The sequence below is a fragment of the Aspergillus pseudotamarii genome, assembly GCF_009193445.1.
Source record: "Aspergillus pseudotamarii strain CBS 117625 unplaced genomic scaffold BDV38scaffold_24, whole genome shotgun sequence".
In the NCBI taxonomy this organism is placed as follows: Eukaryota; Fungi; Ascomycota; class Eurotiomycetes; order Eurotiales; family Aspergillaceae; genus Aspergillus; species Aspergillus pseudotamarii.
In genome coordinates this window covers 273,981-286,909 of record NW_022475038.1, presented here as the reverse complement: position 1 = coordinate 286,909, position 12,929 = coordinate 273,981, and the positions used below count along the sequence as shown (strand labels likewise).

The following is a 12,929-nucleotide window of genomic DNA, read 5'->3' as shown; positions in this document are numbered from 1 at the left end:
CATTCTGACTGCAAGGGCATGACCTACATTATATAACGGATACATAGAGATAAAGGGCCTCCAGGTAATATTATAATTATAGAAACATAGTAAATCTATAACATAACTGGTAAGCGAGCGGCCACTGCAAGCCAGCGGCCAGCTCTGCTATTCCTTAGATTCCGGATATCCAAGAGCGAGGCTCGCATCTCTGATAGCCCGAGAAGAATAATCACCATAGTTGAAGGCAGCCATAATCAGCTTTTTCACCGTCGAATTCCACCTAGTCATCTGGTTTTCTTAGCTGTAAATTGAGTCCATTGTTTAACGGAATACACAGAGTTTTGAGGGGTTCAGGTTGACATCGTAACCACGGAAGCAAAGTAAACCTACCATACTTAATGTTGACCCACTACTCCGAAACCCTAACATTGGGGGTTCCGACCGCAGCTTAAGATATCAAGGTGTTCGACCCTCTCCGACCATCTTCACCCGCAGGAGCTTCGCAAGTTGCGTGCCGTTCCGGCGTATGGCACGTGCAATATTCTGTACATTTCTCAGGTTTATGACATATAAGTCAGTTCCACCGAGAGTGCAGGCGACATATATCGGATTAGCGGTATATGAACAGCCGGAGAATGGAAACCTCACTTTCGGCATTCGGGGCGGCGGAAGACCGTCGAATTTAGCCACTATTGGCATTTATTTGATGCCCCTTTTTCCTTCCGAGGGCGATTCTTCCGCTTAGTCATGTCGATCCTCGTTTCTGATTCGCCGGTTCTGGACATAGTCAGCGGGACCCTATCTCTATCTCAGCCCCAAAACGGTCATGCAATAGATCCGACTTCTAACTTTTGGAGATAGAAGAAGCTAAAAGGTAAAGGGGACGTCCGACACAATGCGGATAAATAAATAGAACTTCCTCACCCACGTTCAGTTATAACGTAATTGTGTTTACACCACTGCACTACCTCAGCCATGACAGCGACTTCAGCCTCCCCAGCGGGAGGGTCCTTCAAAGACATGCGCAAGAGCTTCCTCATCGCCTTGGGTATTAGTTTTGCCCTCTTACAGCTTCTGTTTTTGGGTAATATGTGCTATCTTTACGGGACACAATATCGCGACAGCACTCGTTTCCATAATTTGAAGATGCTCTACGTTGATTACGATGGAGATGTGGTCGGTCAATCAGTGGTCGATGCATACGGCATACTGCGCAATGACGAATTTCCTTCACTTATCCAGTCACCCGCTAGCCAATATCCTACTCCAAAAGACGTGAAGACCGCAGTCTGTAAAGGCGACTACTGGGGCGCAGTCTACGCCCATCCCGGGGCGTCGTCGAACCTATCCGCGGCCTTGGCCACGGGCCACGGCAACCGAACTTCCCTAACGTACATCTGGAATGGAGCACGGTACCCGGCCTTTTCGCAGAGTGCAATCTACTCCAGCATCATGAGTCTGGTCCAGGTGACGAAGTCGGCGTACTACTCCCGCAACGCATCGAATGTCCTCGCCACTGCCCCCCTCTCCAAAAACCCGGCCAGCTTACAAGCCTTCCTCGATCCCATCCAAGCAACCGAGATCAACATCAAGGTCACCGAGCAAGGTGGCCGAGTCTTATACAACACCGTCTCGATGGTGATGCCCATCATCCAACAGTTCTTCTTCATGATGGCCCTGAACGGCATCTCAGCGCAATTCCACCTCTACACCAAACTAGGACCTAAGCGCAACGGTCTCCTCCGCATGTGCGTCTCTCTCGCCTACACCTTCATCGGATCGCTGTGCATGGCCGGATATATCTGGGCATACAGAGAGTCCTGGGACGTCAACAGTAACCAATTCGTGCTGTCCTGGATGAGCGTCTGGCTATACATGCACATCAACTTCCTCATCGTCGATATCCTCACCGCGTTCATTCCCATGCAATTCCTCCCCTTCTGTATCCTCACATGGGCGATCACCAACGTCGCAAGCACGATCAGCCCCTTCGAACTTAGTCCCGGGTTCTATCGCTGGGGATACGCCCTCCCCGCTCACGAGCTATACCAGGTCCTCGTCCAGATCTGGAGCGACGGTTGCGAGGACCAGCTGTATCGGGCTCTCTCGATCATGTTCTCTTGGTGGATAGCCTGTCTGGCTATCGTTCCCTTTGCAATGAACCACCGGTGTAAGGCTGCTGTGGCAGCGGAACAGGCTGCTAGCAATTCCTCATTCGATAATAAGACGACCGTTTCACTGCCGGAAAGCACCGATCGTGGTGCGACGCTGCACTCGCGACAATCGAGTACGCGGGAGATCATCCCGCAGGGTCGGAGGCAGACGGCTGAGTCTATTCGCTTGGAGCACGTTGCGTATGGACCGAGTTATCCCACTCCCGGGGTGAGCGGGGATGAGCCGTGATTGTTTGGTTTATGTTCTGATATGTCCTGTTTGTATATACTTCATGGATAGATATTTGGTAAAATCCATCCACACTCTAGTTCATCGCATCGAATCTGCGGTCATTCGCAGACTCTATCGCAGTTCTTGTATTAGTAGGTCTCTGATTGGCTCCATTTGCAGAAGCTAGCGACAATGGAGGCAGAGGAGCGACATGGGACGTTGGGTAATGGAAGCGCTTGGCCAAAGAAACCCGCATAATCATTACAGGATCAGCTCCGTCATCCACAAAATGAGCAGTCATCAGGCACCCTTCTCAATTAAAAACCGAACAACATGGCCATGACCATTCTCCGAGGCACATCGAAGAGGCGGGCTTCCATCATTATCAACAGCGTTCACATCCGCACCTCGATCCACCAGAAATTTCACAACCTCAAGCTGCCCATTCTCGGCGGCGGAATGCAGTGGCGTAGAACCATTCTCATCCGTCGTAGACAAATCAGCACCCTGATCAATCAACAGTTTCACGATTCCAATGTGCCCACTATACGATGCCACATCCAGTGCTGTCCAGCCCCTGCTATCAACAGCGGATACATTAGCCCCATGCTCCAGAAGGAGTCCAACGAGCTCAGTATAGCCCTGATTAGCGGCCATATGCAACGGCGTGACTCCGAAGCCGTTTGCCACGTTCACACTGACCTCCGCGCCTGTGGCAAGGAGTGATTGGACAACAAATGTGTGTCCTTTATTAGATGCCAAGGCCAGCGGAGTCCACCCGTCATCTCCAATAATAGTCGCATCGGCCCCGTTTTGAAGAAGTAACTGAACAATTCCCCCGTGTCCATGACTCGATGCAGAATGTAACGGCGTCCACTCATGCTGACAGGGAGCCCCAATATCAGCACCTCGCTCGATCAGAAACTTCACAATCGCCTCCTGTCCATATACCGACGCAGTATTCATCAATTCCCAGACCCGAGAATCTCCATTGTTGGCCCTGAAATCGTCCCCAAAAAGTAGATCTAAGAGTGGCCGATACCCATTCCACGACGTGACCCCCAACGGTGTCCACGAGTTATCCACATCACCCCGAACACCCACATCCACTCCGTCAACAACTCCCAGCTGAGCTCCACTCCCAACCAGTAACTGGACCAGTCCAAGACGGTAGGAATCATCCGCAGAGTTCGGCGGTAGCCATGCTGTTTGATTCGAGGGTCCCTCCTCCACACCCGGCGGCAGTCTAATCGCAATGAGCTTCGGAGGATGAGATCGGGAGCTCAGGTGGACTGTTGTTCGGCCGTTCTCGTCGGCAGATAGCCATAATGTTTCTTCGTTGATTAGTCGTTGGAGTGAATTGTCGGGGTGGACTCGGGACGTGGGATTCTGTTTCTCCATGGTTCATGAGTTAAGTGGACAATTAAGGTCGGGACCCCGATTGGGAGAAACGGATACGACGCTCTTATAACGAGATGCCTGCATGAACAAGAGGGGGATCGTCGTGTGTTGTTGCTTAACCTGGACCGTGCTCATTTGTTGTCGATCGCAATGTTTGGCACCAACGTCCACATACGAGCTTTAGAGTTTTTGCTTTTGTTTTGTTCCTCAGTACTGAGTTTGCATTGGACCCTTTATGGGTTAGAATGTGAGGGGTACATTGGATGGTATTTTTTCAGTTTATATTAGTAATTGTATTTTGCTCGGTTTGATTGATCTAACCTTGTTGAAATATGGGCGCGGTTTATCTGGATTCGGGATATATATTCGGATATGCTAGGTAGCACGATACATACAACATATGGAATAAAACACAACAGGGAGAGAGAAACGAAGGACAGAAACGGCCAGAGTTATTAAACAAGATGTATTATAGTTTTCTCGTATCTCGTGATAGGAGTGATTCTTTATTAATGTAAGGCAAACTCAAGATCAACTTTTGACATCACCTCAGCAAAACCGGGAAGACTTCGGTACATTTGAAACCCCCCCCCCCAACCACCTTGGAATGGCCTCAGCTATTCACCGATGGAGCTCGATGACGGGTCCCGTGTACACATGCCGAGCCCGGAAGACATAATAGATCAGTGCCAGGATGATCGTCCCGATTGTGCCGACCACACTGAAGTTCATCGTCGTTTTGTCGACGGACATCTGGCTGGGCCAGAAACTGAAAAACACCACAATGATCATATAGATGACGGCGTAGCCATTGATCAATATCCCGAAGATGCCTCGAACGTGAAAGGGCCCCCACATCAGCTTGGCACCGGGTACGTTGACCAGCATGTCCTCCCCGTCGCTGAACAGCGAGATTTCACCCGTGCAACGCCGGTAGAGAAGCAGAACTGCGACAATCAGGTAGGACAGGTAGATGCCCGACACCGCCATGGAGATGATACCATTCAGGGCCACATCGGACCCAATGTTGACGAGACCAAGAAGAGCTGCAACGGTCATGGTGAGAAGAATGGAATAGGTCGGAATGCATGTCCGTGGGGAAACCTAATTGAAGCGAGTGTCAGCTTGGGCCGATCATTGAAGCGACTGATTACTAGGCATCACACATACATGGCTCCATAAGCGCCAGCCGGGCACCGCGCGATCTCTGGCAAACGACCAAAGCTGACGCGAGGTGGCTGCCAGCATCCCAATGACCGAGCAGACGGCAATGATGAGCAGGACCGAGCTCATGCCGAGCGCCCCCGAGATGGAGTCGGTGGCCTGATAGAATATTTCAATGAACGGATACCCGGTGGGGGTACTGAGGGCCTTGTCGATGTCCCCCATGCAGAAAAGGGTGGCGATCAACATGGTAAACCCGAGGGTCCCGTTGATTAATACACTCAGAAGAACCGCGCGAGGGATTGCGACCGTGGCATTCGCGACTTCTTCCGCCATCTGCCACCGTTAGCCTGGAGCATTTCATCTCTGGAACACTTCAGCACCTACGTGGACCGCCGCATCACCACCTGCAAAAGCAAAAACACATCCGGTCATGCCGACAAAAAAGGCCAGCCCGTCTGTCGGGAACCCACCGCTGTTCACAAATTCCTTGAAGACTTCTTGGTTGGACTTATGGTCGGCCATGTATGTCAAGGGGATCAAGATCGCGAAATACCCCAGGATATGAACAACCAGAACCAGGGTCTCGAATCTGGGCAGCAACTTTCCTCCGACGATGTTGATCGCCAGGGCTAGTAATATCGCTGCCCACATAATCAAGGTGCCTTGCCATGGCTTGGGATCATAATTTGCGTGCGCGAGGGTCACGACGCCCTGGATTTCTGTTCCCGCCAAGAAGCTGGCACTGGTAAAGGCGGACATCCAGCCAATGGTTGTCACCCAGCCTTGGTGAGATTGGTCAGCTCTTTTCACTCTGATCAATAGCGAACAGATTAGACACCTACCGGTGATGTAACTCAGGCACTTCATTATCCTCGGCGGGGAAAGCATCGCGCACCAGTGATATTGCCCTCCGGACGTTGGTGCCCTACCAAACCATCAGCGTCTTCGTTCATGGCTCCGCAGATGTTGAATGATTCTCACTCACATTGAGACCAGCTCCGAAAGCACTGTGAAGGAACATGCTGTTCCGGTCCAGACGTAGATGAACGAGTAGACCGCGCCCGCGGGACCTCCACTGGTGTCATTTAGTATATCGCGGTCAATGGTAAACGATCGGGGAATCGTGTGGGTACGAACTTCTGCAAAGGGATGAGGAAGGTCCTGGAATGCGCGCGTCAGTGTTCACTATCTCTTCAACATAATAGGGCGCGAGACCTACCCAAATAAGCCTTCCCAGGTGGCGAGGATGGTACAACTAAAACCGAGACTGGACAAGATTCCAAAGTTTCGCTAGCGATGGGAAGCGACCGTTAGTATGCTTTCGGCGGTCGATCTGCTCTTCCCCAGTCAGAGACACACCTTCAACACGGGTTTCTTTCCCAAGCGCACGAGCTCAGCATTGTCGCGATCCTTTGCCGAATAGCCTCCCGAGATGCGGACCTCGTTATTGGCGGGTACCTGGTTTTTCAATTCATACGATGTCATTGTGATTGGCGTTCACCATGAGAGAAATCTATCTACCACAGGATCCGATCCATCGGGTTAGTCAATGTGATAGAGCAGTTGATCCGTGCACAAGTGATTGCAATTGGGTCGTTTGCTAGTCATAGAACGTCGAACCGATGGATATTAAGGAAGGCTTGCAGGAGGTGTTTGGGACCGGTCACTTACCACGGTTGACAGAGCGAACAGGAGGAGAAGATCGTTCGATCATTTGCCTGGGAGAGTCGTTGTGGTCATGATTTATTTCCCCTCCGCAACGCGATCAGGGTGACATTCACTGTCCGGGAAATGAATTAGGGGGATGTCAAAAACGTGCCAGGTGTTACTCGGACCTTATGCTAGAATGGCCACTAGTGTGCACCGGTGGGTAAAATTCTGATTCAGACGCCAGGGTTGAGATGAATGAATTGATCATCATCCTGGTCAAGTCAAACGGCCAGACCGCGTTCAGTGGCCCAGAATCCCTGTCACGCTAAAGAGGCATCCTTGTCCACGAGGGGTTGAGACATTTTTGTTCATCAAACATTCCATTCCATACGAATCAAACACCCCGCCTGACGTGTGATTCTAAAGTAAAGATTTTCCATGTATTTTAAAAAAGGTATCGAAAATCACCCTTACGTCTATATCTCGAGGGATCATGTGTAAACAGTAAATAAGAACTCTCACTAAGCCTTTCGGCTCACGGGCGGAGATTAAAGTTAAGCCCGACCAATGGACACGCCAGGCTTCTTGGCCAATGTAACCAAGTTGAACCCACGTTCCGACTTGCCCCGTGGTAGGGCGGTCGGTAGTGCCCGCCGTGGGTCGTTTATCTTTGGGGGCAGAAGTAGACATTAATTAATAATTAATTAATGAATGAATGGTGACATCGGCAATGATGCCTCACGCGACAAGGAACCCGTCGCATGCCATCAAACTTTATCACTTTCTCACTCAGAGGACAATTTCAAGAAAACCACCTAATTTCCACCGTCCAAACCCCCCCCCTGTTGCCAACCATCGACTAACAATCAATGGCATTACTCCAACTCTCGCCGGCCCCCATAATGCTTTTTTCTCGGCAGACGAAGGAGTGAAGGATTATGTGCGTGAGGAGCAGTCGCACTATGGGATAAGCGGAAACAATTCTATACAGAAAAAAAAAAAATGCTAGAGACGCTCTCATCAATTCACCCTCTCCCACAATAACCGCCTCCTTGTCAATGTAATCCACCACCTTTGACGACACTTTCAGGGTCTCCAGATTACCTGGAATCAATATCCATGGGTCGTTTCCTCCACGATAAAGATCGCAGAGCTCCCATTCTCAATGTAGTCAACTGGTTCCTCCTCGTGGTCGCGGTGCTCAGCGTCCTCACGAGGCTGGGCACGAAGCTGTGGATGTTCCATCGCTTCACAAGTGATGATTACTTGATCGTGGTATCACTGGTATGTGTGGCAGATATGCTGTCGATCGGTCACGGCACGGAACTGATACATTCTCGTTCCACGAGGTAGCTATTCGCCATCGGAGCATCGATCATCACGTCCATCGCCGTCCACAACGGCTATGGCGATCATATGGGGACCATCGATAGTTTGCATTGGGAAGTCATTTAGAAGGTGTGCTTTAGAACGAAATCCGTCCTGTTCGCTCGCAGGTGAAGGAAGAACCATGGGCTGATAGGGTCTGGTCCGCAAAATAGGCACAGTACGCGGGATTCCTGGTGTTCATTCTCAGTCTCTACTTTTCGAAACTATCCCTATCCGTTTTTATCCGAAACCTCACACCGGTCTCGCGAGACCACTTTCATGCCACCATCTTACACATTCTCTTAACCGTCTGGGCGGTGGTCGTCTTCTTTGGCAGTGCCTTCCAGTGCCAAGCCTCGCGACCCTGGGATACCAGCGGCAGCTGCATTGATCTCGTAAACCTCCCCTGACGTGAGACACCAGGCTGGACACACACTGACGGACCAATCATGGCGGATAGAACGCCTGGCAGTACTACTTCTGCGCCTCCAACATCGTGACCGATATCTTGATCATCCTCCAGGCGCTGGTGTTGATCAGTCGCATCCAAGCGTCGTTCAAGAAAAAGACGGTGTTTGCCACGATCTTCCTGTCCCGAATTCTGTTGGTCACACCGTTTTCCGACTAGCGTACCACGGCACCATTGCTAATCTCGTTCGCCTGTAGAGTCATTCTCGCATCCATTGCCCAGCTCGTCTTGATCCACGACCTTGCGTACTCCACCGATCGAAGCTTCGACGACTATGGGGTGGCTATTGCGGTCGAGACGGTCCAGTGCGCGAGTATTGTCACCGCCTGCTGGGGTCAGTTGAAACCGTTCCTGAATCAGCTCAAGTCGAATGGACTGCGTATCCAGGGAGTGGAGTATCAGCACACGTCCGCCAAAGCCTCTAACCCCCGGTCCGAGACCCGGGACGATCAGTCGCGCCACACAGATCCGAATCATTCCGGCAACCATCATGAGCTGGTTCCCATCGCATCCGGTCAGGGCAATATGACTACCGTCTCCGCGTCGCGAGCCTGGGATGCGGATAGTCAGTCGAGTCAAGCAGGGATGATCCGGGAAATTCGGACATGGAACGTCAGTGCAGCTCGACGCAGCGAGAGGAGTGATAGTTTGTAATACGATGGCTGGTCCATCACAACCCTTGTGCTGATGGTGTTACACGCAAAGGACCTTCAATGTTAACGGATTTACGAACGAGTTGAATCGCTAAGGCGTCCACCAAGGTAGTCTTTCGCGATAATCATTCATTGCGTATCGTCAACCAAGTGGGTAGGGTAGTAGGATAAAGCCCGTAGTGCCCATGTGTATAACCTAATTGCGCTCTGTACCACCCCTATTAGTATTTGTTGAACCAGGCAGGGTTAAGTAAGAACTATATTTCCAACCAGCATTCGCATTGGTTGAGAAGGATCCAACTAATGATGTAGCAGCAGGTAATCTGGAGACAACATTCTAAATCATTACTGCTCTTGCTTAGTATCATTGTACTTTCCCTACTGTTTCACATTGAAGTTATCCTTGGTAATTGGAGAATGCAGTAGACTGGGAACCAACAAGTACATCCATTATATCTGATAGCTGTGGATCACAACCAATCTCAGTTTTGGCACAAGTCACGCTGTCACTCACGTGTATCCTGCAAACCACACACGCTCACTCAATATATGATTCTCATATCTCACCTCTATGTTCTCAGCAACACCTTCCACTGTCTCAACAAGAACCATTCACGTAGGTAAGTAACATAGGAACTTGACCTCTAATTTCAGAATATCACAGCTCATGCGCCTCATCATAAGCATCATGATCTCCCTGCCAGCAAGCAACCCAATCCGATAAAAGGGATTTGTGTCATAATGAACAACAAGCCACTGAGCATCAGATAATTGCATTCACCATCTCCAAAAAAGAAGATACTCACTTGACGCCGGGATCATACTTCGAAATTGCGTTTATGTAGCCGGTCTGGGATTTACCCAAACTGCTTGGCTACGGTGACTTGCAGCAGTCCCGTGAGGACGAGTATCCGGGTGGGTCGGGAACTATGTTTGGAGGTTTATCGGACTTTGAATTGATTGAGACATGATGTTAAGTGGCGCGGAGGGCCATACTTCCAAATATTCCATAGTGCAATATAGGTGGGCCGGTTAAGAGAAAGACGAGCACACCATGCAGATGTAGGTAATCCAGACAATGAAGGCACAAATTGAACCGTTGCGGATTTTCGGCATCTTCTCGCCCGGAACCAACTCGGCCGTCTTCGTATACACATCTGGTCAACTGTTAAGGGCATTCGGCCTGAGAACAAGAAGCCGAGTACATACCGGCACATTAATACAAAGTGGCGGTGAATATTGCTAATAACCAGGCCGCTGATTAGGAAGTATAAAGTTCTAAGCAACTTTTAAGGCAAGATATATTTGTATACATATATATAATAGGATTAGATGGCTTAATCCATAGAATTATCTTATGAATCTTGCCACTCTAGTGGCTGGTCGTGTTACTTGTGCTTTTAAAACTGACTCTACGCTTATTCTGTTAGTGTGTGTGTGGATGTCCTACTAAAAAGGACTCCCTGTGCTGCTTAGAACATACTCCGCAGCTCCGGCAACTAGAGTTTACTTTAGCAGATGATTACTCTAGTTCCCTTTTCCCCTTTGTTGCTTCCTTCGACTGAGAATTGAGTATATTGACTGGAAAATCCCACTCCTGTTGGTACATACAATGTTGCATATGTGCAAATGTTATCAGCATGATACCTATATATTACTGCACTAAAACGGTGACGGAAGTATTCTTCGGGATGCATGTTTAAATCACCAAAGTGTATGTGAGACACAGCTTAGATTGTAATTCGCCCAGATCACTATTTCAAGTCCAACATACTCTATTGATATAGAGTAAGGTAGAGCAAAAGCGTCTGAATTCTAACTAGAATAAATGAACACTTCTTTCCGAGGTCTCCTCCTCACAACAATCCACAGTGCCATTATCCTCCTAAGGTATAGTTAGCATCTTGTCAAGTATCGTGGTGTAAGGGCTGACCTTGCTGAATTCGTTTACTTTCTTAAGCAGAGTATGAAGCAATTGCATTGATAGCTGTATTATCGAAATTATAGCATCCTCCAAGCTCAAAGTCCTTTGTTGTAGAATCCACATAGCCTTTGCCAATGGCCGTGAAGAGGTCCCCACAGTTACCAGGCGCGAAGAAGTACGCTCTCTGATGTGTGCCCCCCCAGGTCGTGATTTTGAATGACTTGAAGCCCTTAGGCCAAGTCGCACAGGTGCTATCCCAGACATTGACATCCTGGACAGTATCTTTGCAATGCATGTCACTGTAGGTAGTCATGACAAACGCGGATGCGCTGGTAGTGAGGCCAGCTAGAACAGTGACGGCAGAAGCAATAGAGAAACGCATGTTGACGAGGGAGAGATTCTCGAAATTAGAATATTAGAAGAGACAAAGTAAGAGATAAGACTGGGTTTGCCGAAGTATCTTGAGTGGATGAGCTGTGTCAATAGATATAGAGCAGGGAGCGAAGGTGTTTATATACTTGAGCTGCCGCGAACTTCGTCAACATTCGCACTCGTGCCCACCAAGAACAAGACCATATAGCCTTTTCATGGAGTACCTGTAACCTATCAGATATGCATAGAGAAAAATGTCCATACGTAAGGCCTCCCAAATCCTTTTTCTAAAGATAGTGGAGTAAATATAGCCAATTGTAAACATAACAGAAACCACGCAGGGGATGTCTGGTTGACTTGTAAATCCTTGTCTGTCGATCTGCCTGCTACTCCTGGAGTTTTAGACTTTGGCTAAACCCATTATGGCTTCAAGGTTCGGCCCCAAACCCCAAGCCACATATTCTTTTCGGTCTAACCCCGTATAACCCAACCTAACTGAATGGCTATGTACATACTGATCTACAGATTATAGGTTGTGGTCGGGCGCCTAGAACCCATGATAGGTTAGATTGAGCTTGGGTCTGAATGGCGTAGTCTAGTGGAGCTTGGACGCCTTACTCGTTGGTTACGATCGTGATAAGGTAGGAGATGGGCGCCTAAGACAAGCTTGATCAACTTTCTTCAATATAGAGTTCGTGAGATGGGGCAGTGACGATGTTCCCTGGAAGAATTAACACGGAGATATTGACTCTGACTATAATGATTCTGGAGGTTTATCAGTTAGTCACCGAGCCTGCTAAATAGCCAGGCAGTGGATATGCACATGCATAACATAGAGGAATACTGTGTTAACTGTGCTCAGTTGTATATAAAAAAAATGAAAGACTCTTGAGCTCCTAAGGCATAATAAGAAAGTTTAACGTCTCCAGGGCCTGAAAAGGGGTTAGTTTGCTGCACGTCCCTGGGCCGTGCTGCAAGTTGGGGAAGCGGAGATCTAAGACTGGTCTTTTTCCCTCGCATGATACTAGCGAGTGGCCCATGCCACCGGCAATTTTCAGTGGTTCTTTTGCTGTAACACCGAAACAATCCTGTCCGGCTCTGTGCTCCTAGTTTTGTGGGGAGTCTCTGCTCCGCCTCACTTGACAATTTGGCATCTGAGAGGAGTCTCCAATGAGGGAGGACCGTTGGCAGAAAGCGGTTCGGTGAGCGATGACCTTGCCTTCCTAGAGTGATGTTTATGTCCAGAGCCAGAGTGAGCAATGGCGACAAGCGACTGAACAAAACACTCTAGGGGCGGTATTTGTCATACGAGGGCATCAGTCAGTCCGCACTCTTAGTGAAAACACGTTCTCATCTCCTAGAATATTAGATGCACTATCTCCGAGCCATGCTTCCGCCATGACACAAGTAAAATAAAAATGAACGTACTCTTAGATTGGAAGGTATTGCCATTGTCTCAGGCTTAATATGAATTAGTTTCATTATCCTCTACATGAACAGACTGGCTTTTGTTAGCCAAGTCACGCTTCACTATGATAGGACCACGGTCGAATGGCCA

General features: G+C 49.1%; 6 protein-coding genes across 6 annotated transcripts; 2 read left to right on the top strand and 4 right to left on the bottom strand.

Moving 5' to 3' along the window:
- Positions 1-287: 287 nt before the first annotated feature.
- Positions 288-642, bottom strand: BDV38DRAFT_245953 (uncharacterized protein; the record flags this gene model as incomplete). The annotated part of the gene is made up of 1 exon (XM_032054484.1): positions 288-642. The coding sequence occupies one exon, from the start codon at positions 637-639 to the stop codon at positions 439-441; it is 201 nt and encodes a 66-aa protein (XP_031914012.1). The 3' UTR covers positions 288-438.
- A 211-nt stretch (positions 643-853) lies between these two features.
- BDV38DRAFT_292562 (SNG1 family protein) lies at positions 854-2,385 on the top strand (the record flags this gene model as incomplete). Its single annotated transcript, XM_032062035.1, has 1 exon — positions 854-2,385. The coding sequence occupies exon 1, from the start codon at positions 958-960 to the stop codon at positions 2,383-2,385; it is 1,428 nt and encodes a 475-aa protein (XP_031914011.1). The 5' UTR covers positions 854-957.
- Positions 2,386-2,588: 203 nt separating this feature from the next.
- BDV38DRAFT_245951 (ankyrin repeat domain-containing protein) lies at positions 2,589-3,070 on the bottom strand. Its single transcript, XM_032054483.1, has one exon. The coding sequence runs from the start codon at positions 3,022-3,024 to the stop codon at positions 2,668-2,670; it is 357 nt and encodes a 118-aa protein (XP_031914010.1). The 5' UTR covers positions 3,025-3,070; the 3' UTR covers positions 2,589-2,667.
- A 1,319-nt stretch (positions 3,071-4,389) lies between these two features.
- BDV38DRAFT_282556 (putative GABA permease) lies at positions 4,390-6,420 on the bottom strand (the record flags this gene model as incomplete). The annotated part of the gene is made up of 8 exons (XM_032059804.1): positions 4,390-4,872; positions 4,939-5,268; positions 5,320-5,717; positions 5,778-5,860; positions 5,921-6,010; positions 6,073-6,096; positions 6,155-6,225; positions 6,295-6,420. The coding sequence occupies 8 exons, from the start codon at positions 6,418-6,420 to the stop codon at positions 4,390-4,392; spliced, it is 1,605 nt and encodes a 534-aa protein (XP_031914009.1).
- A 1,284-nt stretch (positions 6,421-7,704) lies between these two features.
- Positions 7,705-9,076, top strand: BDV38DRAFT_282555 (uncharacterized protein; the record flags this gene model as incomplete). The annotated part of the gene is made up of 5 exons (XM_032059803.1): positions 7,705-7,869; positions 7,939-8,031; positions 8,127-8,348; positions 8,414-8,556; positions 8,620-9,076. The coding sequence occupies 5 exons, from the start codon at positions 7,705-7,707 to the stop codon at positions 9,074-9,076; spliced, it is 1,080 nt and encodes a 359-aa protein (XP_031914008.1).
- Positions 9,077-10,461: 1,385 nt separating this feature from the next.
- On the bottom strand, positions 10,462-11,533 carry BDV38DRAFT_245926 (uncharacterized protein). The gene is made up of 2 exons (XM_032054482.1): positions 11,027-11,533; positions 10,462-10,960 (listed from the first exon to the last, which is right to left on the bottom strand). The coding sequence occupies exon 1, from the start codon at positions 11,379-11,381 to the stop codon at positions 11,031-11,033; it is 351 nt and encodes a 116-aa protein (XP_031914007.1). The 5' UTR covers positions 11,382-11,533; the 3' UTR covers positions 10,462-10,960; positions 11,027-11,030.
- Positions 11,534-12,929: the final 1,396 nt, after the last annotated feature.